The sequence below is a fragment of the Pan paniscus genome, chromosome 3 (assembly GCF_029289425.2).
Source record: "Pan paniscus chromosome 3, NHGRI_mPanPan1-v2.0_pri, whole genome shotgun sequence".
In the NCBI taxonomy this organism is placed as follows: Eukaryota; Metazoa; Chordata; class Mammalia; order Primates; family Hominidae; genus Pan; species Pan paniscus.
This window is the reverse complement of record NC_073252.2, coordinates 165872669-165897127: the sequence shown is the minus strand read 5'-3', so window position 1 is coordinate 165897127 and position 24459 is coordinate 165872669. Positions and strand designations below refer to the sequence as shown.

The 24459-nt window shown below is 36.2% G+C and overlaps 1 protein-coding gene across 2 annotated transcripts in view; it reads right to left on the bottom strand.

Annotated features, from left to right (window-relative positions):
- Positions 1–24459, bottom strand: part of ANXA10 (annexin A10) — a 114636-nt gene that overhangs the window by 55111 nt on the left and 35066 nt on the right. For both annotated transcript variants that reach the window (XM_003821800.5, XM_055111990.2), the window contains exon 4: positions 5502–5583. In XM_003821800.5, the coding sequence (XP_003821848.3) occupies positions 5502–5583 (82 nt within the window). The remainder of the gene's footprint in view (positions 1–5501; positions 5584–24459) is intronic.

Below are 24459 nucleotides of genomic sequence, written 5' to 3'. Positions count from 1 at the left end.
TGCATTATGTTTGTTTGCCAATGTCCTTATGAAACAAGCCAGTCTTGTTAGCATTGAAAACTATATTTCCAGATAGCCTTCTCCTGTATAAACATTTAAGAGATATTTTTAAAGCTCTTCTATAGCCTCCTGATCTACAGAATTTTTCTAACCTGCCACCCAACACTGCTTTCAAAAGAAAGCTGACTGCCTTGATTATTTTTTAAAATTATTAATTTTGTTATCAGTTATCGTCTCAAGAACCCACAAATTCAGCCATTTTTTCATCTTTTCCATACTTCATAACATAGAATAGATGTTACTTCAGCATTTTCCAAACAGCATCGTGCAGAGATCAATACATTTTCTATTCTTTTTTATGGATGTATTATTTTATTAATTCATTAACATTAAACTCATGGTCAAGAGTACTATAACTAATTCTTGAATTTAGTTTATGTGACACACATATTTTTTTCTTGAATACTTCTTTTTGTGCGTAGGAACACACTAGGCAGTACTTCAGCACTATGCTTGGGGCCATTTTAAACAGCACAATCACCAAGCAAAGCATAAAAATGCAAAATTGTGTCACTACATAGATTGCATAAAGGACTTATTTACAGCATGAAAGCTAAAAGAAGATGGCAGAGGTCACCTTGTTTGATTTCAACCAGCAATATGCATTCTAGTGACTAAAATTTTTCACCTCTCTGCACATGTCGGCAAATGACCACGAAATATCTGTGCATATTGATTTGGGGGTTATAAAACAATTTTAGTGAGTAGATAAATTTGTAAATATAGCATTTGTGAATAATGAGAATTGACTGTATGGTCAAATAGGTAAAAGTGGCCTCCTAGGCAAGAACATAATTATTACTAAAATTTAAAATTATTCCTTAATTTTTTATTTTTAATTTTTGTGATTACATAATAGGTATATATATTTATGGGGTACACAAGATGTTTTTATATAGGCATGCAATATGAAATAAGCACATCATGAAGAATGGGTTATCCATCCCCTTAAGCATTTATCCATTGAGTTGCAAACAATCCAATTACACAGTTTTAGATATTTTAAAATACACAGTTATTATTGACTATAGTCACCCTGTTGTGCTATCAAATAGTATATTTTATTCATTCTTTCCAACTATTTTTTGTACCCATGAACCATCCTCGAGTCCCCAGCAGCCCTCCGCTACCCTTTACAACCTCTGGTAATCATCCTTCTACTTTTTTATGTCCATGTGTTAAATTGTTTTGATTTTTAGATCTCATAAATAAGTGAGAACATGCAATGTTTGTCTTTCTGTGCCTGGCTTATTTCACTTAACATATGATCTCCACTTTCATCCATGTTGTTGCAAATGACAGGATCTCATTCTTTTTTATGGTCGAATTGTACTCTGTTGAGTATTTGTATTATATTTTCCTTATCCATTCATCTGTTGATGCACAGGTTGCTTCCAAATCTTAGCTATTGTAAATAGTGCTGGAACAAACACAGGCATGCAGATATGTCTTTGATATATTGATTTCCTTTCTTTTAGGTATATACCCAGCAGTGGATTTTCTGGATCACATGGTATAACTCACTTTTTAATTTTTTTGAGGAACCTTTAAACTGTTCCACATAGTGGTGGTACTAACGTACACTCCCAGAAACAATGTACAAGGGTACTCTTTTCTCCACATTCTTGCCAACATGTGTTATTGCCTGTCTTTTGGATAAAACTCATTTTAACTGAGGTGAGTAAAATTATTTCTTAATAGCACTAAGTGGTCTACAAGAAATCAACATTAAAGACAGAGAGATTAAAAGTAAAGAATGAAGAATTATATACCATGCAAATGCAATCAAAAGAAAGTTGGAGTAGGTATGTTAATTTTAGACAAAGAATACTTCAAAGCAAAGAAAATTATCAGGAATAAAAGGGTTATTACAAAATGTTAAAGGGGTCAGTTCTCCAAGAAGATATAACAAACCTTAATATGTATGTGCCAAACAACAGAGTGCCAAAAGAGATGAGGAAAAAAATAATAGAATTGCAAAGAGAAATAGAAGAATCCACTGTTATAACTGGGCAATTTAACACCTCTAGAGTAATTTGTCAATTACTCTATAAGTAATTTAAAAATCCAGCAGACAGAAAACCAGTGAGGGTATCATTGAAATGAACACCACCATCAATCAATGGGATTTAATTAACATCTATAGAATGCTTATTGCCACAAAAGCAGAATACACATTCTTCTCAAGTTACATGGAGCATTAACCAAAATAGACCACATTCTGGACCACAAACCACATCTTAACAATTTAAAATAATAAAAAACATACAAAATATGCTCTGAGGCCGCAATGAAATTAAACTAGAAATCAGTAACAGAAAGATGGCTGGAAAAATCCCCAAATACACACAGATTAAACAGCACACTTCTAAATACACATGAGACTAAGAAGAAGTGACAAGAGAATTTTTAAAAATTTCAAACAAATTGAAAGTAAAAATACGACTCAAAATTTATGAGATGAGCAAAAGCAATGCTTAGAGAAAAATGCATATAGAGAAACAAAAAGAAATCTGAAATCAAGAATCTAAGCTTGCATCTTAGGAAACTGGAAAAAGAAGAGCAAATTAAACCTAACATAAATAGAAGAAAAGAAAGATTAGAGCAATAATCAATGAATTTGAAATTGGAAAATCAAGAGAAAACATCCATGGCACCAAAAGCTGGGTTTTTTTTGGGGAAACATCAATAAAATTTATAGGTCTTTAGCTAGGTTAAAGAAAGAGAGAGAAAGCAAGAGAGGGAGAGAGAGACAGAGACAGAGAGAGAGAGAGATAAAACTTACGAATATCAGAAACGAAACAGGAGCCATTACTACCAATCTCAATGGACATTAAAATCATAATAAAATATTATTAATAACTCTAAGACCACAAATTTGATAGTCTAGATGAAATGGATCAATTTCTTCAAAGACACAACCTACCCAAACTCATAGACAATCTGAATGGGCCCATATCTATCAAAAACTTAAGTCGGTGGTAATTAATAACCCACAAAATAGAAAGCACTAGGTCCATATGGCTTCACTTATGAATTCTACCAAACTTTTAAGAAAGAAATATCAATTTTATACAATCTCCTTCAGAAATTAGAAGCATAGAGAATGCTTCATAACTCTTTCTACTAGGTCAGCCTTACCCTAATACCAAAACCAGAGAAAGGCACAACAAGAAAAGAAAATTACTGACCAACATTTCTCATGAGCATAGATAGATGCAAAAATCCTCAAAAAGTTTGAAAGTCAGATATAATAATGCATACAAGGCATTATATTTCATGATTAAGTGGGATTTATTCCAGATATGCAAGGCAGTTTCAACATTTAAAAATCAGTTATGTCATCCATTGCATCAACAGGAAAAAGGAGAAAAATCATGTGATTATATCAACAGATGAAGAAAAATCACTTGACAAAATCCAATATCTATTCAAGATAAAAACTGTTAGCAAACTAAGAATAGAGGGGAACTTCCTTAACTTCATAATGAACATTTTCAAAAATCCTATAGCTAGCATCATACTTAATGATCAGAAAGATCAGGAACAAGCTGAGATTGTCCACTCTGAATAGCACTGAGCATTTCAAAAAAGATTAATTTTGACTTGTGTTCTCCTTTGTCAAGATTTAGGAATGTAGGTTAAAAATGACTTCAGTTGTCCAGGATCTCACAGGGCTGACCTAGCAATTACACATGTTAATAGATAAAAAATAAAAATGGTTATAAGAATGCATGGGCAGGAAAGTATCTTCAAGTGGTGATAAATTGGAAAGTAGACTGTACTATTAGGGAATGTTAACTAATAAGTGTTTCTTTTTATAGATGACGAGTAAATTTTTATACAACTTAAAGCAATTTCTATCAGAGCTACTCACTTTCATTTGTTTCAGAATACGTTTTTGCTTTCAGATTTTTCTAAATAAAACACAGTAGCTAAGAAAAACATTAGTTATTGTCTTTTTCAATAACACTTTGCCAGAGTCGTGGGGATGGATAGAACTTTAAAGCAATTTGAGCTGTGTTCATGCTCTGGCATGCTACAGTGGACACCGTGCAATCAAAGCCCAAAACCTCCTGACGTACTTCAGCCTAATACACTGATAAGCAACAAATTATGATGGTCAAAATGAATCCTTATTCTGACCCTAAAATTGCAAGGACAGGAACATTGAAACTGGAGCAAAGAAAAACTTTTTGGTGAGCAGATTGCTGTGACCCATAGTTTTAAAGCAAAAATTGCACTCCTCAATAAAAAGTTAATTCATAACTTTGTGTTAACTTGTCTTTTTATTGTTCTAGTGATGACTGATATTTTAAAAGGCATGAAAGCATTGCAAACTCCTAAAGTCAGCTTTAGCGAGCATATTTTAAGTCCTCTATTGTTTTCCTATGGGATACTGCTAGTGAATAAAACACGCAGATGTGCATTCATGCATACACACACAGAGTCAAGCTCCTGTAAAGGCGACCTTGTCTTTAAAGTTAAGAGCTTGCTTTCTTATGAAAGGTTTTGCATGCCTTATGCAAAGATTTCTTTTATGTTGTCCATGTTTTTCTTTGTGCTCATCAAGAGTCTTCTTAAAACAGGTTTTATTGTAGGAAACTATATGAAAGTTTAATACCTCCATATGATATCTTAAAAATTATATATATATATTTTTTTTTTGTAAAAGAATCCCAAAATTTTCCTCCCTTCTTCTCTATCAATATACTTTTTCTAAACTTTAGTCTCATTCATTACGAATCACCTCTATGTCAAACTCCAAGCTCTGGGAGTTCACAGTCCAGTCAGCAGGTGAGACAAACATAAGCACAGTGCAAATGAGATTAGGGGAGTGAGAGGTAGGAAGTAAGGTGCCTGGGGGGTTGGCATAGCTGATTGAGCTTGCAGTGCCCAAAGAAGGATTCAAAGAGGAAGGCTCATCTGAACAGATTCTTGAAGAAGAGAATTTAGATGAAAAGTAGACAAGAGAAGAAAATAACATTCCAGGCAGAGAAGTGATTGGGCCAATTTACAGAGATGTGAAAAGCAGAGTCATTTGGGGGAATAGCAAAAAGTTTGATTTGACTGGAAGTGGAAATAGCAAATAGCAAATGAAACAAGCTAGAAAACAGAAGCAAAGGTTAAAAAGAATGCTGTATCCTGGATTAAGGTGTTTTAGTGGAGATTTCATTTAGTAGTTAGTGGTGAGGCACTTATGGATTTAAGGCAAACATTTTAAGATTAGACTAGCAATTTCTAAAGGCAAATTTGTTCATCATTATTGTCTTTTTATATTATTTTTCTTCTCATTCTACTTCTTTGCTCAGTTTTTTTTTTGTCTAATCTGTATCTGTGTTTTGTAAGACATCAACTATTTTATACCCACAGTATAGTCTTAAAACAAGGTAAAGCAAAAAAAAATCACAATAAAAGATGGTAGAAATAATCAGACTTACCAAATCCTTGGAGTGCTCCTCCTAGCATTTGGGCATCCATTATGGGATTGAAATTGGGAGCTGGGAAGATGGTTCCTTGCACCTGGTGGGAAAATCAGTGAGAAAGTGATTGTAATAATTCATGTTAATGTTTCAACATTGTGGCCGGGCACAGTGGCTCATACCTGTAATCCCTGCACTTTGGGAGGCAGAGGTGGGTGGATCACCTGAGGTCAGGAGTTCAAGACCAACCTGGCCAACATGATGAAACCCCGTCTCTACCAAAAATACAAAAAATTAACTGGGTGTTGTGGCGCCTGTAATCCCAGCTACTCAGGAGGCAAAAAAAAAAAAAAAAAAAAAAAAAAAAAAAAAGGTTTCAACATTGTTTTCCAGACAAATGAAAATGAAAGTATATTCTGTGTGTTTAAATTACTACAAAACATACACACAAGGCCTGTTAAACAAATGCCTTACTTGTGTGTCAATTGCAGAGAGAAAATTTGGTTGAGTTCATTTTATCTGTTGGTCTCTACTTGTTTGCATCTGTTGTTCAAATAAGAGACTATGATACCAAAACCAATAGTAAAAAAATGGGAGAATCAAATTAATAATATATATCTTCTTGACAAACAGTAAGTTTTTTTTTTAAGGAATGGAGATTATTTTATAGAAACTGAAAAAGGGTACCGTATTGGTGGGATTCGTTTCATTTGTATGAATTAGAAATGGTACCTGCTACTACAGCTTTTTCTGTATAAGGGACCCTAAAATCATATTAGAAAAACATAAAAATAATTGAATTTGGATTATGAGCTTCATAAAAATCCAGGTGATATAGATAACGCAGAGATTATCTAACCAAAGCTCATGGCTGCAGAGGTAAACATAAAAAGTTGACTGACATTCTGTCTAAATTCTCTCTCTTGACAATTATAAAATGGTAGAACATTTAAAGCAGGCTTGTGATCCACATGGTGCATTATTTTAGACTGAACCCGTCAGGACTAGGCACCATATAATCACACTCAGCACAATAGAGCTGTCAACCAAACTTTATTAAGAAGGGCAGCTCTCCCTGTTTGTTGTCAGTATGCCCAGACACATTGGGGAATTCATGCCTTCCCACAGCAGATGAGTCTTCTAGGCCCTGACATGAACTCAGACATTCCTATTAATTAAGTTAATTAATTAATGAGAACAGGACTGGACCATAATTTCTAGCTAAATGAATATAAATATACTAATATCAAAATATTTGTAAAAGGAATTTGAAGGACTAAGAACTCAAAACTAAGAATTGAATTCAGTTTGGATTCTACCTCACTGATTAATAAATATGAAGTTGTCTATTTGAAGTAGACCAAAAAACATGATGATTGTGATATGTCTATATTTTTATTCTTAGAAGTACAACTAAAGTAGTGGAATTCTTATTCTGTGAATTATGCAGATTCTTTCAATCATTATACTTATTATATTTAATGTTTTGCATCAGGAAAACAAAACAGAAATAAATATATCAGACAGACTCATAAGAATTACCTTGGAGAATAAGGTGTGGGGGAAAGAGCTGGTCCTAGATAAGAGGGTGTAAATTTCCCCCAACCACATCTATGAATGAATAAGCGATCTGGGAAGTGGGACTGCAGTGTTTCCACAGCTGATTGTATATGAGATGCAAAAGATAGAGTTGGAGGTGGTAGCCACAAAGTTACTAAGTAAGAGAGTGATACAATTTGATTTGAGTTCCAGTGGTAACACTTTATAACAATGTAAAGAATGAAACAAAAAGAAGCAATGCAAGTTGCAAGAGTGGGTAATTTAGAATGCCAGTTGAGCTATAATGTAAACCTGAACTGAGGCAAACAGCATGTTTTCAATAAATACAGATTTCTTGGTTAACTAAATGTAATTTAATCTACTAATTTTTTTGAGACACATTTTCACTTAACCTAATAATGGCAGTTTACCCTGAAAAGTTACCTTGAACAGTCAGAGACTGTTTTAGGAGTTTTCCAGAATTTATACCTTTCGAACAATGCCCTTTTTATATGCATGATTTTTTTTATTCTGGCCTTAGAGTAAATTGGAAATTTTGAAAAAATGTACATTTTTCAATGTGACAGTGAGAAATAATGTGTATCTGTATGTATTAAGATTTTTTCATTTCTTTGAAAGTGGCCAGATTTAGAAATAGTATAACTTGTCTAAGCCAAAATAAATTGTAATACCTGTCATTTCTATTTAAATTCTTACCACAAGGTAATCAAAATATAATCTTTGCTTCTAGTTACATAAGAATTTAGGTTTTGAAAAAGGAATAAAGAATACTCTCCTTTTAGAAGACAGAATAAACAGCCACATAAACTTACTATACTGAAAAGCATGAGTAATTGTATGTTTAAAATTTAGTTCTAGAAACCATCTCCCCACCTCTGCGAATAGATATCCTTAAATGACAGAAAAATTTCAAATTTATTAATGCCTGAGACTGAGTACAGACTGAAAGAAAACACTTGTTTTGCACGTGAAGTTGAAAAAATTATTTTTACTATCTCATATCAATAGGTACATCAATATATGGATCATATTTCACTTATTCATAGCCAATTAGGTGGCCAGGATTCATAAAACCACATCCCTCCAGATCCAACATCCCTAGGCTTCCCACGTTTGAGTACTTTTTCTCATGTGGCTTTTGAGTCACATGCACCTTGACAATCTGAGTGCCTCAAGACTTTTGAGTTTGAAATGTCAGCTAGGCAGGGTGACAGTTTGACTAACAAGACACCTGCTGGAGTGTGGGTTTCAATGGATAATTCAGTATGTTTGAAGTAGCTTAGTTTTAGTGCAGTTGATACTAGATCTCTAGTTAATTAAAGACTTTAAGAGTCCTAAGAGGAAATTGTACAGAAATCTTAGGATTTCCGTTCATGAGGCATTTACCCAGAACATGGCATTGACTTAACTTTGGAGCATTGCTCCTTGGATTTTACTTTGGACAGAACTAAATGCTCTAAATTCTCCTAAAGGTCTTCAGGCATTTCTCACCCTCTGCCTCATGTCTCCCAAGAGTTCTTCCAAAGTGGTTTCAATGGCTTTAAACACAGCCAACATTAAAGGGTGGATTACTGAGCACATTGTCTTCCTTACCCTTCCGCAGCTAACGAGCCCTTCAGTCCCATTCCCTCGTTCCTAGCCTCACAATAGTTTTCATGTAATTTGCCTTCTTTTAATTTCTGTTGTTACTACTTAATACAGACCTTTGCCAATTTTTCTTTGAGTTATATCTGATAAGCTGCCAAGTAGATCCTATTTGTCTACCAAAATGATCCTTCTAAAAGATCAAATATTATTTGCCCTTCCATGCTTAAAATCCTTAATGCCCAAAACAATGCTTCTCAATATTTGTTTTGTACTCTGGCCCACATGATACATGGTTTTCAGAAGAAAGAAACATCCTTGGGAGCATCTAGGCTTATGAACATGTCCCAGTATGCTAGCTTTAATTACATCCCATTCTTGCCCACTCAAGAAAGTATATTGCAATCCAACTGAGTGAGAGTATCATATAGGCAATGCAGGAATCACATACAATAGAAAAAGTCAAACTTTGGTTCTTCAATATTAAACATTTTCAATGCATGCTGTAACGTATTCCTGTGACTCAATAGATGACTCAAGGGATTCAACTCAAATATTTTAACAGAGTATACAATATTCTTCATGACCTGATTCCTTACTCCCTGGATAGTTTCATATTTTATTTTCTCTCTCCTGAGCCTCTCTATTCCTACACCGTGACTCACAGTCACACACTCCAGCTAAAAGGAACTTCTGTGTCATTGTTCATTTTGTTCCATTTGTTTGAATATTTCCTCCTCAACTCCCATCTCTTGATTTCACCTTATGATCATGGCGACCATCTATACAAGATGTTATCTTTCAAGCTTTAGCTCCAGAGTCATCTTTTACATGGAGCCATTCATGATGCCTCTAGTAGGACTGTCCACTCCCAACATGGTGCCCTCTATTTTATCCTGGGCATGGAACTGTAGCACATGCTACTACAGCATCAATTGCACATCAGCAGAAAATTTCCATTTCTAATTCTACTGGCTTTCTGAGAATAATAGGTCCTATTAACAGGGTTTCCTCAGTTTTCTTGAGAGTAAACCTGAATGGGAGTGGCTGTGCAAATATGGAAATAGAACTGTTCTTGCAAGTAAAGGAAGAAGGATTTGGATCTCCAGGAAATAATTTGGGAAGATACCTAACAAGGAACAAGAATGGAAAATGAGGCAAAATTCCTCTCTGTGACCTCCCCTTACTAGTCACAATTTTTCATTAACATTTGTTAAAAGATTGTTATAAGTGATTTTTTTAATAGAAGTTGGGGAAAAGAATGAGTTATTTGGGTTTGTCTGGGTGAAAAAAAAACATGCTGACAATGGCTCTCTTCAGTTTAAGTTTTAGTTAGTCAAACTTTAGTTCGGCACCTGTGAATCCTGTTCCCAACTAGACATCTACATTTGGGGGTCTCTGTTAGTCTTGGCATCACTCAGTTGTAATGAGAATCTTGCTAAGTCAGTTTAAAGAAAATGTCCTAAATGTGATATCTGATGAACCTCAATGTCTGATCAAATTCCTCATCCCCCAAGTGATGGCTGGTCACTCCAGCCTGCCTTCAGCAAGATTCCTGTTATGTATATTAAACCAGAATCAATGCTCTACTCTTGATGCTTAATCTCAGTAATTTTTCATTCCAGACTGCCTCCCTTGAATATAAATCCCCACTTATCCATGATATATTTGGAACTGAGCTCAGTTCTATTCAATACTGAAATCTCTTTTCCCCTATTGCAATAGTTTTTAAATAAAGTCTGGGTTTTTTTTTTTTTCCATTTTAACTGCTACTCAGCTCTGGTTTCTTCAACAACGCACAGCTATAGAGCTCACATGGGGAAAGAATCAAGGCAGCATAACATGCTAGGAGTTTGAAGAAATCTGGGAAGGCTTTGGACTCCACATTGCATGCTCAGGGTATTTGAGGCAATCTTATGTGTAGACCCCCACAAAAACCTACGTGGTTTCCTGCTTCTTCTAGGCTATAAGCTCTCAAAACCATAGATTTTGTGCAGAGTAATTTTATTAATAGTACTGTATTCGATTTGAAATAATTTCTGACTTCGACTTTTCAAAGTTTTCAATAGACTGGCAGAATTTTGATTACACAAATTCCTTCACAAAATTAACTTGAAATGACGCTAAATATGTGATATGATTTGAATATGTGTCCCCTCCAAATCTCCTGTTGAAATGTGGTCTCCAGTGTTGGAGGTGGGTCCTAATGGGAGGCGTTGGGGTCATAGGGGTGGATACCTCATGGCTTGATGCTGTCCTCACAATAATGAGTGAGTTCTCACGAGATTTAGTCGTTTAAAAGTGTGTGACACCCTGCCCGCCAGTCATCTCTCTTGCTCCTGTTTTCGCCATGTGACAGGCAACCTCCTGCTTCACCTTCTGCTGTGAATAAATGCTTCCTGAGGCTTCCCCAAAAGCCAAGAGATGCCAGCACCATGCTTGTACAGCCTGCAGAACTGTGAGCCAATTAAACCTCTTTTCCTTACAAATTACTCAGTCTCAGGTATTTCTTTAAAGCAATGTAAGAACGGCCTAATACAATATGATATACTGAATTCAGTTCTAGGTATTCTCTCTCAGTAGTTGTAATTCACGCAAGTGGAATTTAGTTCTATAGTACAGAGTATTATATTGGGCTTAAAATGTATGTGCAAGTTTCAATGTAAATTACTTTCTAGACAGTCCAGGAAGAGGTAACTATTTTCTAACCACCTGATCTCAGTCGGAAACTTCCTCTCCATCCTCTTATTACCCTTATATTTCTAATGAGATTAGGAGGTTTAGAAACAATATTAAGACACCACTGATCTGAAGAGACTTCAATGGATATGGATTTGAGAGAGTGAGTCTCATTCACGGAAGGTCAAAATGGTGGAGTAAAAAGCTGAAAAACTGGCCGGGGGCGGTGGCTCACGCCAGTAGTCCCAGCACTTTGGGAGGCGAGGTGGGTGGATCACAAGGTCAGGAGTTCACGAAATGCCTGGCCAGGATGGTGAAACCCCATCTCTAAGAAAAATACCAAAAGTAGCCGGGCGTGGTGGTGGGCGCCTGTAATCCCAGCTACTCGGGAGGCTGAGGCAGAGAATTGCTTGAACCCAGGAGGTGGAGGTTGCCGTGAGTGGAGATTGCACCACTGCACTCCCGCCTGGGAGACAGAGTGAGACTCCGTCTCAGAAAAACAAAAACAAAACAAAAAACAAAACCAAACAACAAAACAAAACAAACAAAAAAGCTGAAAAACTAAAGGGAATGTTTCCCTGTGAAAAGAACATGTTCAATGAAAAAAATTGAGAGTATATGGGAAATAAGTATTTTTGGTGTATACTATAACATATGAAAACACGATTTTTAATATTCTAAAACAATGAAACTTGGAATTTTGTTGAATAAGCACCAAATGTTCTCAATTTTTAGCTCTAAGCATTTAATTATTTGATAATGTGTTTTTAATCAAATTTTTGAGATTAACTTTGATATTATTAAACGATAATTAAACTATTCACTTTAAAAATTATGTGCATTTTGATTAAAATTGTAGCCTACACTTATTGTAATTTTATAGAATTTAACTTTCCTAGATTCAAATAACTAAATGTCATGTTACTTTTTGAAGAAAGTTAAAATAAACGGCTAACATGTGTAATATAATTTTACTATTGTAAATTAAATACGTATACACAATGGATTCAAGGAAGAAGATGATACATTGTATCATAAAAGTCTAACAAAATTCCATGGAATTTGAAGAAAAATGACTAATCTTCAAGTGAAAAATAGAAAACAGTTCATGCCTTGTTAAAATGTGTGTGTGTGTGTTTTTTGGTGAGTGTAAAAGACATATGTTTACTCAAAGAATGTAAACAATGAAGAAAACTACAGATAATTTTTAGAAACCCTCAGTCTCACTACTCAGAATTAAAAATTATAAACATCAAATGAAAACATGATTAGGAGAATAAATATTTTTAAAAGATAGAATTGCTTTTTAAAAACTTTTATATTAAAGAAACAGAAATACATTGAATGAAGTGCCAAAAACTTAAGCAGATTGCTAAATGAATTTTTCCTTATGGGCCAAAGTAGCTGTGTCCTAGATCTGGATATAAAGCAAGAAATACCTTTTACTAAATGCAATTTGGGATAAATACTACTACTTAGATTAAATGAAAAAAAATTAATGAAGTGATATTGAAAAAATGTACTGATTTTTAACAAATCCACTTTAAGCACTGTAAGTATTGACATTTTAAAGTGTCACTTTCAGGTTAAGAGAAGAAATAAAAACATTAACATTAAGTCATTATATCTTATAAACAATTTTTCAATTTTAGATGGATTCAAATACAAACATTATGTAAAAGATGAGGATATTGAACCTCCCACATTGCTTCCTAATTTCCCTCTTCTCCCTGTCAACATTGTTAGGTATTTTATTAACATTACGATGTCATCAAAATTTATTACATGTACATTCTGTACCATTACCATAATGACCACAATTGTCCAACAATATTCCAATAAATTTATAGAAATATATTAATAAAGTTAAGTCTTATAACCAGTTATTTACCCAGGCTTTTTTGTTCCTGAAGTGTTAATATTTTCTTAAATGAATTTTGCTAACAAGTATTTTTCCCCCAAGATGTGCTTATGAGTGATGTTTTACTTGAGGTGAAAATTTTACACTTGACTAGATTGCAACAGGTGGAAAAACATTGCTTGGAAATTTTATATTTCTTGGAAACCAGCTTTAAATAAAAATTATTTAACAAGTTTTCACATCTGGTACTATTTCTAGGTTCGAGGCTTCCTATTTTGACTTTTTTCCTATGAGTTTCACATTTATGAAATTCATAATATATTTCAATGTTTCAGTAAAACCCCATCTCCATTAAGTCACCAAACTTATAAATAATCTTTCATGAGTTGCTGTAAATAGCTGCCATTTACAGAGTGCCAAGTATTGCAAAACCGTATTTCTTGGTATTGTATTTCATCCTTAAAGCTACCCTATGCTATTACAGCTATATTATTCCCCATTTTGTAAATGAAAAAAGTGAGACACAGCAAAGGTAAGGAACTCGCTGTGGCAATACAGCTACTTAGTGGCAAAGAAGAAGCTTGAATCCAAATTTATCTGGTACTGAGCCAAAAAACTTAAATTCTTTCCCTAATTTCTTGTACCAGTTAATTTGGTATGTATATACTTATTTTCCAGCACTATCTTACCACTGAAATAATTTGTTTGGGGGACACAACCAAATTTCATGCACCCCATAATTAGAAATCATGCTTTGTGTAGTACTTTCTATTTCTCAAAGTTCAAGGCCTAGCACTTTGGCTGGGCTTGTAACTAATCAATTGTTTGCAGTGTATAACAATATTTCAAAATATTTCATATATTAACCAAAGACATACATATTAATATGGTTCTAAACTTTTTGAAACATATACAGCTGAACTGCAAAGCTCAGTCTAAGCTATTAAATGCAGGTACCTATAAACCATGTAGCATAAACATGGTCCCATTGTACGGTGGCTGCTTTGGAAGAACTCAGAACTCAATTGAAAATTAAAAATTCTGTGATTCTATGACAATTGATTGCTTTGCTCCACCTGTATATGAGAAGGTGTGCTAAATGAAAATCAGCCTTATGAGTCAAGGACATCTGCAATCATTTTGGTAATTCCTAGTTTGCTATCACAGCCTATTTCCAATTATGTGGATGTGCAATGTACATTTTTCTGACTCCTCTTAACGAGGTTATCTCTATGAGGTTCCACCTCATTTCCTGAGATAGTTTTATGGGCTGACACTATTAGTTCCTTTTTCACTGTGTCATATCATTTTCAGCCTTATTTCCTCATCACAAATCTAAATAGTAGTAAATGCTTAGAACTAAGAAGAGAACAAGACTTATGAGATAGAATCTTACACATTGTTGAAGAAAAATATATGTCAAGGCACACTAAATAAAAATCATGTAGATAATGAGTAAATATAAAAACAAGCATAGATATGAAATATTTTCAGCTAGTTGAGTTTTTGTCATCTTTGATTATTTGCACAAATATTGTTCTCTGTTAGCCAGATACTTTAGAATTGGTTACAAAATTTATTAATAAAAATGCAGAAAAACATGAATAATAACTTTTGCTTCTTGATATTATTTATTTCTCCAAGTAAAAAATAGGATATACCATGAAGGTGTCTTTACACATTTCAGCAATGTTTGCAGAATTGTTTTCTTCTTGGTTAAAAAATATATATACACACATATTTTTAAAAAGCAAATCTCTAAAAGTCTGCTTCCCCATCATGAAATGGCTCTGAAGAAGAAATCCTCTAGAGTACAGAGTATATTTTCTAAGGAGAGTACACCCTTTTTGAGCAAAATACCAGCCAGGTTCTCAATAGTTTGGGTACCAACTCCCCATTCGTTACTAGAACTCATTAGAAAAAAACAGAACACTACTAGTGCCATCGTAGAATCCCTACTGCTCCGAGAGAGCAATCAGATTACAGTCACTTCTCAGGTTGTTCTAAAGAATTTTTCAGGAGCTGAGAGCACAGCATAAATCAAAGGGAGTGAGACCCTGCAGAGTTACAATAGCTTCCTCCCTGAAATAGAAAATACATGGCTGGGACATGGCTGGGACTGCTGTGACACTGGTCATCACACAATATTCACCATACTCATTTCAGCTGAAAGAGGAAATGCTTATATTTATATTTAATCTTTTGAAAGCTCATTTCTTTGCTGTCCCATGCTAATTAGGCCAAGGGCCCATTTTTTCCCCCTTGTTTCTTTAGAGTTTTACAATAGTCCTCAATCCTTATACACAGAAGGTCCTCTAGTTACGTCATTTTGATCAACATTGTTTGGTTATAAATTGATGAGGAAAAAAAAAAAAGCATCTCCAGCAGTGACACTGTGTGGAGTTTGCATGTTCTCTTTATGTCTGTGTGGGTTTTCTCCAAGTACTCCTGTATTCTCCCACATTCCATTGATGTGCGCATTAGGTTCATCTGCTTGTCCCCATGGTCCCAGTGTGAGGGAGGGAGGGAGTGAGTGAGTATTGTATGAGTGCACCCCGTGGTGGACAGGCATCCTGGCCAAGGTCAGTTGCCACCTTGTGCCTGAGCTGCTGGGATAGGCTCTGAGGCCACCTGTAACCCTGAAGTGGAATAAGTTGGTAAACACTTATCTTGTTTTTACTAATCTTTCTTCAATGTATGTATAGCTCACATTTATTTCAATTTTAATATTGGAAGTCTTTGGTCTATTTAGAACTTCGGTGATGTTTTTGTGATGAGAGATGTAGGAACATAACTCTTACGTATATCAACTAGCCTATGGGTAAAATTGATTTTGTTATACATTGTTTTCCTTAAAGGTGCAGATTCCAAGAACCTATCCATGACATTAGGTGAGGACTTACCATACAATAGCAGAGCTACACATGGAAGATTCAGTCCCTATTCACAAAGAGTTGGTATATGCAGCTGGTAATGCAAAGAGTGTTATAAGAAACCATGAAGTGATGTGATGTGTTCCTGCCAAAAATTAGACAAATACAGCATATATTTATGTATTTAATCTTAAGGTTGTATTTTTAAAAGGAGTTATTTTGGAGAACACACACTTTTTCCAGTTGTTCAAATATCACTTTGGGGTAAGTATTTCAGAATTGCTTTCAGAGATATTTGAATACCTCTTCTTCTTCTTAGTATTTTTGAGACAGGATTTTTTTCTGTTGCCCAGGCTGGAGTGCAGTGGTGCAATCATGGCTCACTGCATCCTCAACCAACCAGGCTCAAGTGATCTTCCCACCTCAGCCTCCTAAATAGCTGGGACCACATGTGCCCGGCTGAGTACTTATTATTTTATGATGGATTTGATGTTTACAATTAGCCAAGGCTAAGACTAATGAGATACAGATTAATAAAGCTGTTAATAACACCACACTGTGTGTGTGTGTGTGTGTGTGTCTGTGTGAAAAATTTGCTGATGATATTAGTGAAACTGGAGGAAATTCATAAAATTAAATGGAGAAATAATTGCTAGTAAATTTCATAGTGTTTCATCACTTAGTGGCTTCAATGAATCAAACTTCACTGTTAGGTCACAAAGAACATGGATTTAAAAAATGAGAGTGGATTTGGCTCAAACACATCCCTACTTCTGGAAAAATATTTGCCTTACTGAGTTCTGGTTGGTAGTCATCCTGTATGAAAAATGACACCAGTTTATAATACTACCTTTATTCCATAATGGGATGTTTTTCTCAGTTATTGAAACAAATTGCATATTAATTGGATTTCTTCTACAATAATAAATAAAATATGAAAAATTAAAATAGTGCCTTTTTGCCTCTCTGATTCAGTAGCTTACTGAAACTTCTAGTTATTTTTTGGGGGGTGGGGGAGATCTCTGGAGATACTTATTCTTTTATTTAGTTATTCTGGCTACAGAGGATGCTATAATAAACACCATACTTCTGTTTTTCTTGAAATAAATGTTCACTGGCCCATTACTGGCTCATGCAAAACAAAATTGGCTCAGAGGAATACTGCACATATAATTTACACAAAGAGGCATAGATTCAGAAGAAGACAAATGGAATATAGTGATTTTGTCTAAAATCTCCAAGCTGGTCATATCTGTAGCCTCAGTCTTTGGGTTTTACTCATGCTTGCCAATAGACCGTTTAATAGTGATTTCTTAGATTCAAAAAGTAAGATTTTTTTTTCTGCACGTGTTTTGTCTATATGGATTGTATCCCACTCAAAATTTGAGACCTAGTTCATGCTCCAACTATATTATGTGAAGTCTTTACAGATTTTACCAAGTATTATTATTATTCACTTTGCATCTCTATTACACATGGCATTCCATTTTTTTTTGCATTTGTCTTTATCTCTAAATTTTAAACTTCCGGAGGGCAGGTACCTTCCTTTTCTTGCTTTTCAAAGCATCTAGGGCAGTGCCTTAGACGTAATGCGAGCTCAGAGAATGTTTATAAAGTATAAAAAAATCCATGTACCACAGTGACATCTTTTGTTTACCCAGTGGTTTTAAAAATTCATTATTCACATAAGCAGGCTATGCTCTAGGCATCTTCACCTGCGTTTCCTTGGTAATCACCTCAGCAGTCTTGTGAGACTGATAATCTTATTTCACACACGAGAAGACTATGAGGCTGAGTAAGTTGTTTAAAGCCACATAGGTATTGACTCATGAAGCCAACATTCAAATCCAAATTTAACTTCACGGTTAGTGCCCTTTCCATTATAGCTGTAATTTGTGTAAAATAAAATAACATATACTATTAAGACTTTTTTTTCACTTATGTGAACAAAAACATTTCCATTTTCAAAGGACCCTACAAGTAAAAACAAAATTCTAAAAGGATGAGCTCTTATTTTTATGTCAGTTCAAAAAGAAAGAGGGGAGTGTGTGTGTGTGTGTGTGTGTGTGTGTGTGTGTGTGTGCGTGTGTATTGTAGGGAGGGATGGAAAGGCAGTAAGAAAGACACCCAAAAAGAAATTCCCATTGTCTGGGTTGCTGAAATTTATTAAGAACAGAATGTCTAATATTTGATTTCAAGTTATTTGCACAACCCCTGTGTAAACCCATCTGTTGTCATGAACTTTCAATAGAGGTGAGTTGGAATAGATTTTAGTTGGTGGTATTTTGGGGGAGTGAAGGTATCAGGGTTTTCCCCATGATAGGGTTATTCAGCATCAGGATGGAATCAGCCTAAATGCCCACCAGTGATAGACTAGATAAATAAAACAAGGTACAGACGCTGGGCACAATGACTCATGTCTGAAATCCCAGCACTCTGGGAATCTGAGGCAGGTAGATTGCTTCAGCCCAGGAGTTCCAGACCAGCCTGAGCAGGCAACATGGCAAAACCGTATCTCCATACAAAATTAGCAGGGCATGGTGGTATATGCTTGTGGTCCCAGCTACTTGGGAGGCTGAGATGGGAGGATTTCTTGAGCCCAGGAGGCAGAGGTTGTGGTGAGCTGAGATTGTAAACTGCACTCCAGACTAGTCTACAAAGTAAGACCCTGTCTCAAAAAAATAAAAGAAAAAAAAAAAAAAAGAAAATGTGTTACATACACACCGTGGAATACTATGCAGCCATAAAAATAAATGAGATCATGTCCTCTGCAGGCACATGGTTGGAGCTTGAGGCCTTTATCCTTAGCAAATTAACACAGGAACAGAAAACCAAATATTGCATGTTCTCACTTACAAGTGGAAGCTAAATGATGAGAACACATGGACACATAGAGGGAGAACAGCAAACACTGGATCCTTTCAGAGGGTGGATTTTGGGAGGAGGGATATGATCAGGAAAAAAAACTATTAGGTACAACAGACTTCCATGACACAAGTTTACCTTTGTAACAAACCCTGCAGTTATGTCATTGAACTTAAAATAAAAGTTTTAAAAATTGCTTAAAAAACAAGAGGGGACACTATGCATGTGCTGGCTGCATGTTCCTTAAACTAATTAGTCAAATGACATGAAAACATAGAGTTTCAAATGAGTAAGATAATTGTTAATCTTTATTTCCTGTGTTCTTCTAGCCTCAGAAAAAAAATATTTAGGGAGACAGTCACTGGAATAGAAATTCTGTGAACCTGATTTAAATCTTAAAGCTTACTTCAGCTTCTAGCTGTGTTATGCTTATAAAGAAAATATGAATGTATTACCTAATCAATATAAAATTTAATGAACTGACGGACAGTTCATTAGTACTAGTACAGTCAGTGATATTAAAATAGGCTTAGTAATATTTTTTCAAATTTTATGCCAAAGTATTATGGCCAGAAAACTTATTTCCCTAGTTTCTTGTACCATGAATTTGGTGTGTGTATACCTTATTGGTGTGTATATACCTTCTTATCATTGAAATAATTTGTTTGGGGGACAAACCAAATTTTATGCCCCCATAATTAGGAATTATGCTTTGTGCAGTACTTTCTATTTCTCAAAGTTCAAGGCCTAGCACTTTGGCTGGGCTTATAGCTAATCAATTGTTTGCAGTGTATAACAATATTTCAAAATATCTATTAACCAAAGATATACATATTAATATAGTTCTAAACTTTTTGAAACATATACAGTTGAATTGCAAAGCTCAGTGCAAGCTATTAAATCCAGGTACCTATAAACCATGTAGCATAAACATGGTCCCTTTGTATGGTGGCTGCTTTAGAAAAACTCAGAACTCAATTGAAAATTAAAAATTCTGTGATTCCATGACTATTGATTGCTTCACTCCACCTGTATATGAGAAGGTGTGCTAAATGAAAATCAGCCTTATGAGTCATGGACATCTGCAATCATTTTGATAATTCCTAGTGTGCTATCACGGCCAATTTCCAAGCAATTTGCTACATGACCAAATTTATGATAAGTTAGTTGCCATAAAATCTTTAAAATTAAGTGGGTAGATGTCTGGAGTTAAAAAAGAGATAGAGGGGAACTGATTTCACTCACCCAGCCTCCTACAATTAAGATCTAAGGGTATCTTCAACTAATGTGCTTTTACTATTTTTAAAAACAATTTTCTAGGAAGATGTCATTGAAAATTACTTCAATAGAAGACTACTAGACTTAAAAGGGATAGTATGACATGACTTGTTACTATTCAAGTCTCAAGATATCCTATCTCCAATCCCTGAACCCTGTCAGTGTGGCCTTGTATGGAAAAAGGGAATTTGCACATGTGTTTAATTAAGATTCTTGAGATTATCCTGGATTATCTGGGTGGGCCATAAATACCTTTCCAAATGTCTTGTCATAAGAGGGAGGCAGAGGAAGATTTGACTACAGAAGAAGGCAGCATGATAATGAAAGCAAGATGTTGTGTTACCAGATTTGAAGATGAAGGAAGGAAACATGACCCAAAGAATGTAGGTGACCTCTAGAAGCTAGAAAAGGCAAGAAGCTGTTTCTTCCCTAGAGTCTTCAGAAGGAATCATCTCTGCTGCTGTCTTCACTTTAGCTCAGTGAAATTGATTTCAAAATTTATGACCTCTAGAACTGTAAGAGAATAAATCTGTGTTATTTCAAGCCACTAAGTTTGTGCTAATTTGTTACAGTAGCAACAGGAAACTAATACATTTACTTTGAAATCCATGTATCTTATGTGTCCACCAGTTCTAAACTCACATGCCACAAATTTGCCCAATCCTCATTGAGCCCTCTATTCTCATCAAAAGATTTTTAGGATGGGCGTGGTGGCTCATGGCTGTAATCCCCACACTTTGGGAGGCCGAGGCAGGCGGATCACGAGGTCAGGAGTTCGAGACCAGCCTGACCAACATGGTGAAACCCCGTCTCTACTAAAAATACAAAAAATTAGCCGAGTGTGGTGGCAGGCGCCTATAATCCCAGCTACTCAGGTGGCTGAGTCAGGAGAATTGCTTGAACCTGGGAGGCGGAGGTGGCAGTGAGCCAAGACTGCACCATTGCACTCCAGCCTGGGCAACAGAGCAAGACTCTGTCTAAAAAATAAATACATAAAATATATGTATAGACACACATCTGGAAGATAGCCGAGCAATGAAAGAAAAAACAAGAATAAATAAAACATAAACAAATGTAGGTAATGAAAGAATCAAGTCCTTAAATGAAAAGAGATTACCTAATGTTGGATAATATTAATGAAAAAAACAAGATTAACATTTGAAACATAATATTTAGACCTATTTAGGTTATTTACAAAAGAAATAACCAAACTGCCCTTAGCATTCTCTTCTGCAAAATTAAATACGAGAAGCCAATTGATCAGCCCTTCCAGAATCCAGAGAGAAAGGTTATAAACTAAAAAGCTTTAAAACCGGCAAAACTATAATTTAAAGGAAAGGCAAAAGGTAAAATGCCACCTACATAACTTTTCCAAGCATAATATTAAAGAGTAATTCCAACCACTGGACTCTCACCAGTCCAAGTGAGATGAAAGCAGAGACTGGGCTCTCACCAGACCAAGTGAGATGAAAGCAGAGACTGGGCTCTCACCAGACCAAGTGAGATGAAAGCAGAGACTGGGCTCTCACCAGACCAAGTGAGATGAAAGCAGAGACTGGGCTCTCACCAGACCAAGTGAGATGAAAGCAGAGACTGGGCTCTCACCAGACCAAGTGAGATGAAAGCAGAGACTGGGCTCTCACCAGACCAAGTGAGATGAAAGCAGAGACTGGGCTCTCACCAGACCAAGTGAGATGAAAGCAGAGACTGGGCTCTCACCAGACCAAGTGAGATGAAAGCAGAGACAGGGCTCTCACCAGACCAAGTGAGATGAAAGCAGAGACTGGGCTCTCACCAGACCAAGTGAGATGAAAGCAGAGACTGGGCTCTCACCAGACCAAGTGAGATGAAAGCAGAGACTGGGCTCTCACCAGACCAAGTGAGATGAAAGCAGAGACTGGGCTCTCACCAGACCAAGTGAGATGAAAGCAGAGACTGGGCTCTCACCAGACCAAGTGAGATGAAAGCAGAGACTGGGCTCTCACCAGACCAAGTGAGATGAAAGCAGAGACTGGGCTCTCACCAGACCAAGTGAGATGAAAGCAGAGACTGGGCTCTCACCAGACCAAGTGAGATGAAAGCAGAGACTGGGCTCTCACCAGACCAAGTGAGATGAAAGCAGAGACTGGGCTCTCACCAGACCAAGTGAGATGAAAGCAGAGACTGGGCTCTCACCAGACCAAGTGAGATGAAAGCAGAGACTGGGCTCTCACCAGTCCAAGTGAGATGAAAGCAGAGACTGGGCTCTCACCAGACCAAGTGAGATGAAAGCAGAGACTGGGCTCTCACCAGACCAAGTGAGATGAAAGCAGAGACTGGGCTCTCACCAGACCAAGTGAGATGAAAGCAGAGACTGGGCTCTCACCAGACCAAGTGAGATGAAAGCAGAGACTGGGCTCTCACCAGACCAAGTGAGATGAAAGCAGAGACTGGGCTCTCACCAGACCAAGTGAGATGAAAGCAGAGACTGGGCTCTCACCAGACCAAGTGAGATGAAAGCAGAGACTGGGCTCTCACCAGACCAAGTGAGATGAAAGCAGAGACTGGGCTCTCACCAGACCAAGTGAGATGAAAGCAGAGACTGGGCTCTCACCAGACCAAGTGAGATGAAAGCAGAGACTGGGCTCTCACCAGACCAAGTGAGATGAAAGCAGAGACTGGGCTCTCACCAGACCAAGTGAGAGCACCTTGATCTTGGAGTTTCCAGCCTCCAGAACCATGAGAACATAAATTCCTGCTCTTTATAAATTACACAGTTTTAAATATTGTGTTATAGCAGCACACAATGAACTAAGACAGCATATTTAACTCTCAGGCATTAAGCCATCAAATATACAAACAAATGGGATTGGTCCTATTACTAAAGTTGAAGAAACAGATTCAGAGAGACTGATTTCTTTCTTTTTTTTCTTTCTTTTTTTCTTTTTTTTTCCGATGGAGTCTCCCTCTGTCACCCAGGCTGGAGTACAATGGCATGATCTTGGCTCACTGCAACTTTTGCTTCCCAAATTAAAGCGATTCTCCTGCTTCAGACTCCTGACTTGCTGGGACTACAAGCACGTGCCACCACACCTGGCTAATTTTTTTGTATTTTTAGTAGAGACGGGATTTCATCATGCTGGTCAGGCTGGTCTTGAACTCCTGACTTCAAATGATCCGCCCACCCTGGCCTTGCAAAATGCTGGGATTACAGGCATGAGCCACCATGCCGGCAGGGAGATTCATTTCTGTTGCTAGGTCATATGGCTAGTAAAGTATGGAGCCTATATTGAAACCCCAATCTGTCTGATTCCAAAGGCTATGCTCTTGATTGCTAGACTAGTCTTCCATATGAAGGAGAAATACAGATGGGAATATTTTTTAGTCATTAGAAAACTAATATATAATTAATGTATTAAATTTGGTGAATAAAAAAACTGACATAAAAAGTTAAGAAAAATCATTTATGATCTCATTGTCTACAAATTATTGTTAAATATTTTAATAGCTGTCAAAAGAGAAAATAGTCCGCCAAGTGCTCTTCTTGTACTTTTCACATCTTTACATATAGTCATAAGGTGTTTGTTTCTAAATGAAATAATGAAGTCACATTTACATATTTTTTTTTGTAATCTGGCTTTTCTTTTGTTGCCTTCCCCCCCACCCCCCACCCCAGACAGAGTCTTGCTCTGCTGCAGAGGCTCTGGAGTGCAGTGGTATGATCTCGGCTCACTGCAGCCTCTGCCTCCCAGGTTTAAGGAATTCTCCTGCCTCAGCCTCCTGAGTAGCCGGGACTACAAGTGAATGCCACCATGCCCGGCTAATTTGTGTGTGTTTTTAGGAGAGATGGGGTTTCTCCATGTTGGCCAGGCTGGTCTTGAACTGCTGGCCTCAAGTGATCCGCCTGCCTCGGCCTCCCAGAGTGTGCTAAGAGTACAAATGTGAGCCACTGCCCCCAGCCCGGCTTTTCTTTTTCATAATATACCACTAATAGGATATTTCTTAAAGTCTATTGTGCTTATCTTGAAGATAAATGTCAAGGAGCAGATCTGAAAATACTACTCAGCCCTCCTTGTAAATAGTTTAATTAATAATAAGATGTCATTACATGCTTTTTATTGATCAGTAGTATATTAGTTAAAAAGAACTGAAATAATATTTAAATTCAGTGAACATATCTGTGCCCCAAATAAAATAGTGATAAGTATATTTTGCAAATCATGACATTCTAGAGATGAAGGAGGCATTATACTATTCGTATAGCTACTGTGCAGTTTAAACAGCACCTCCATATTCT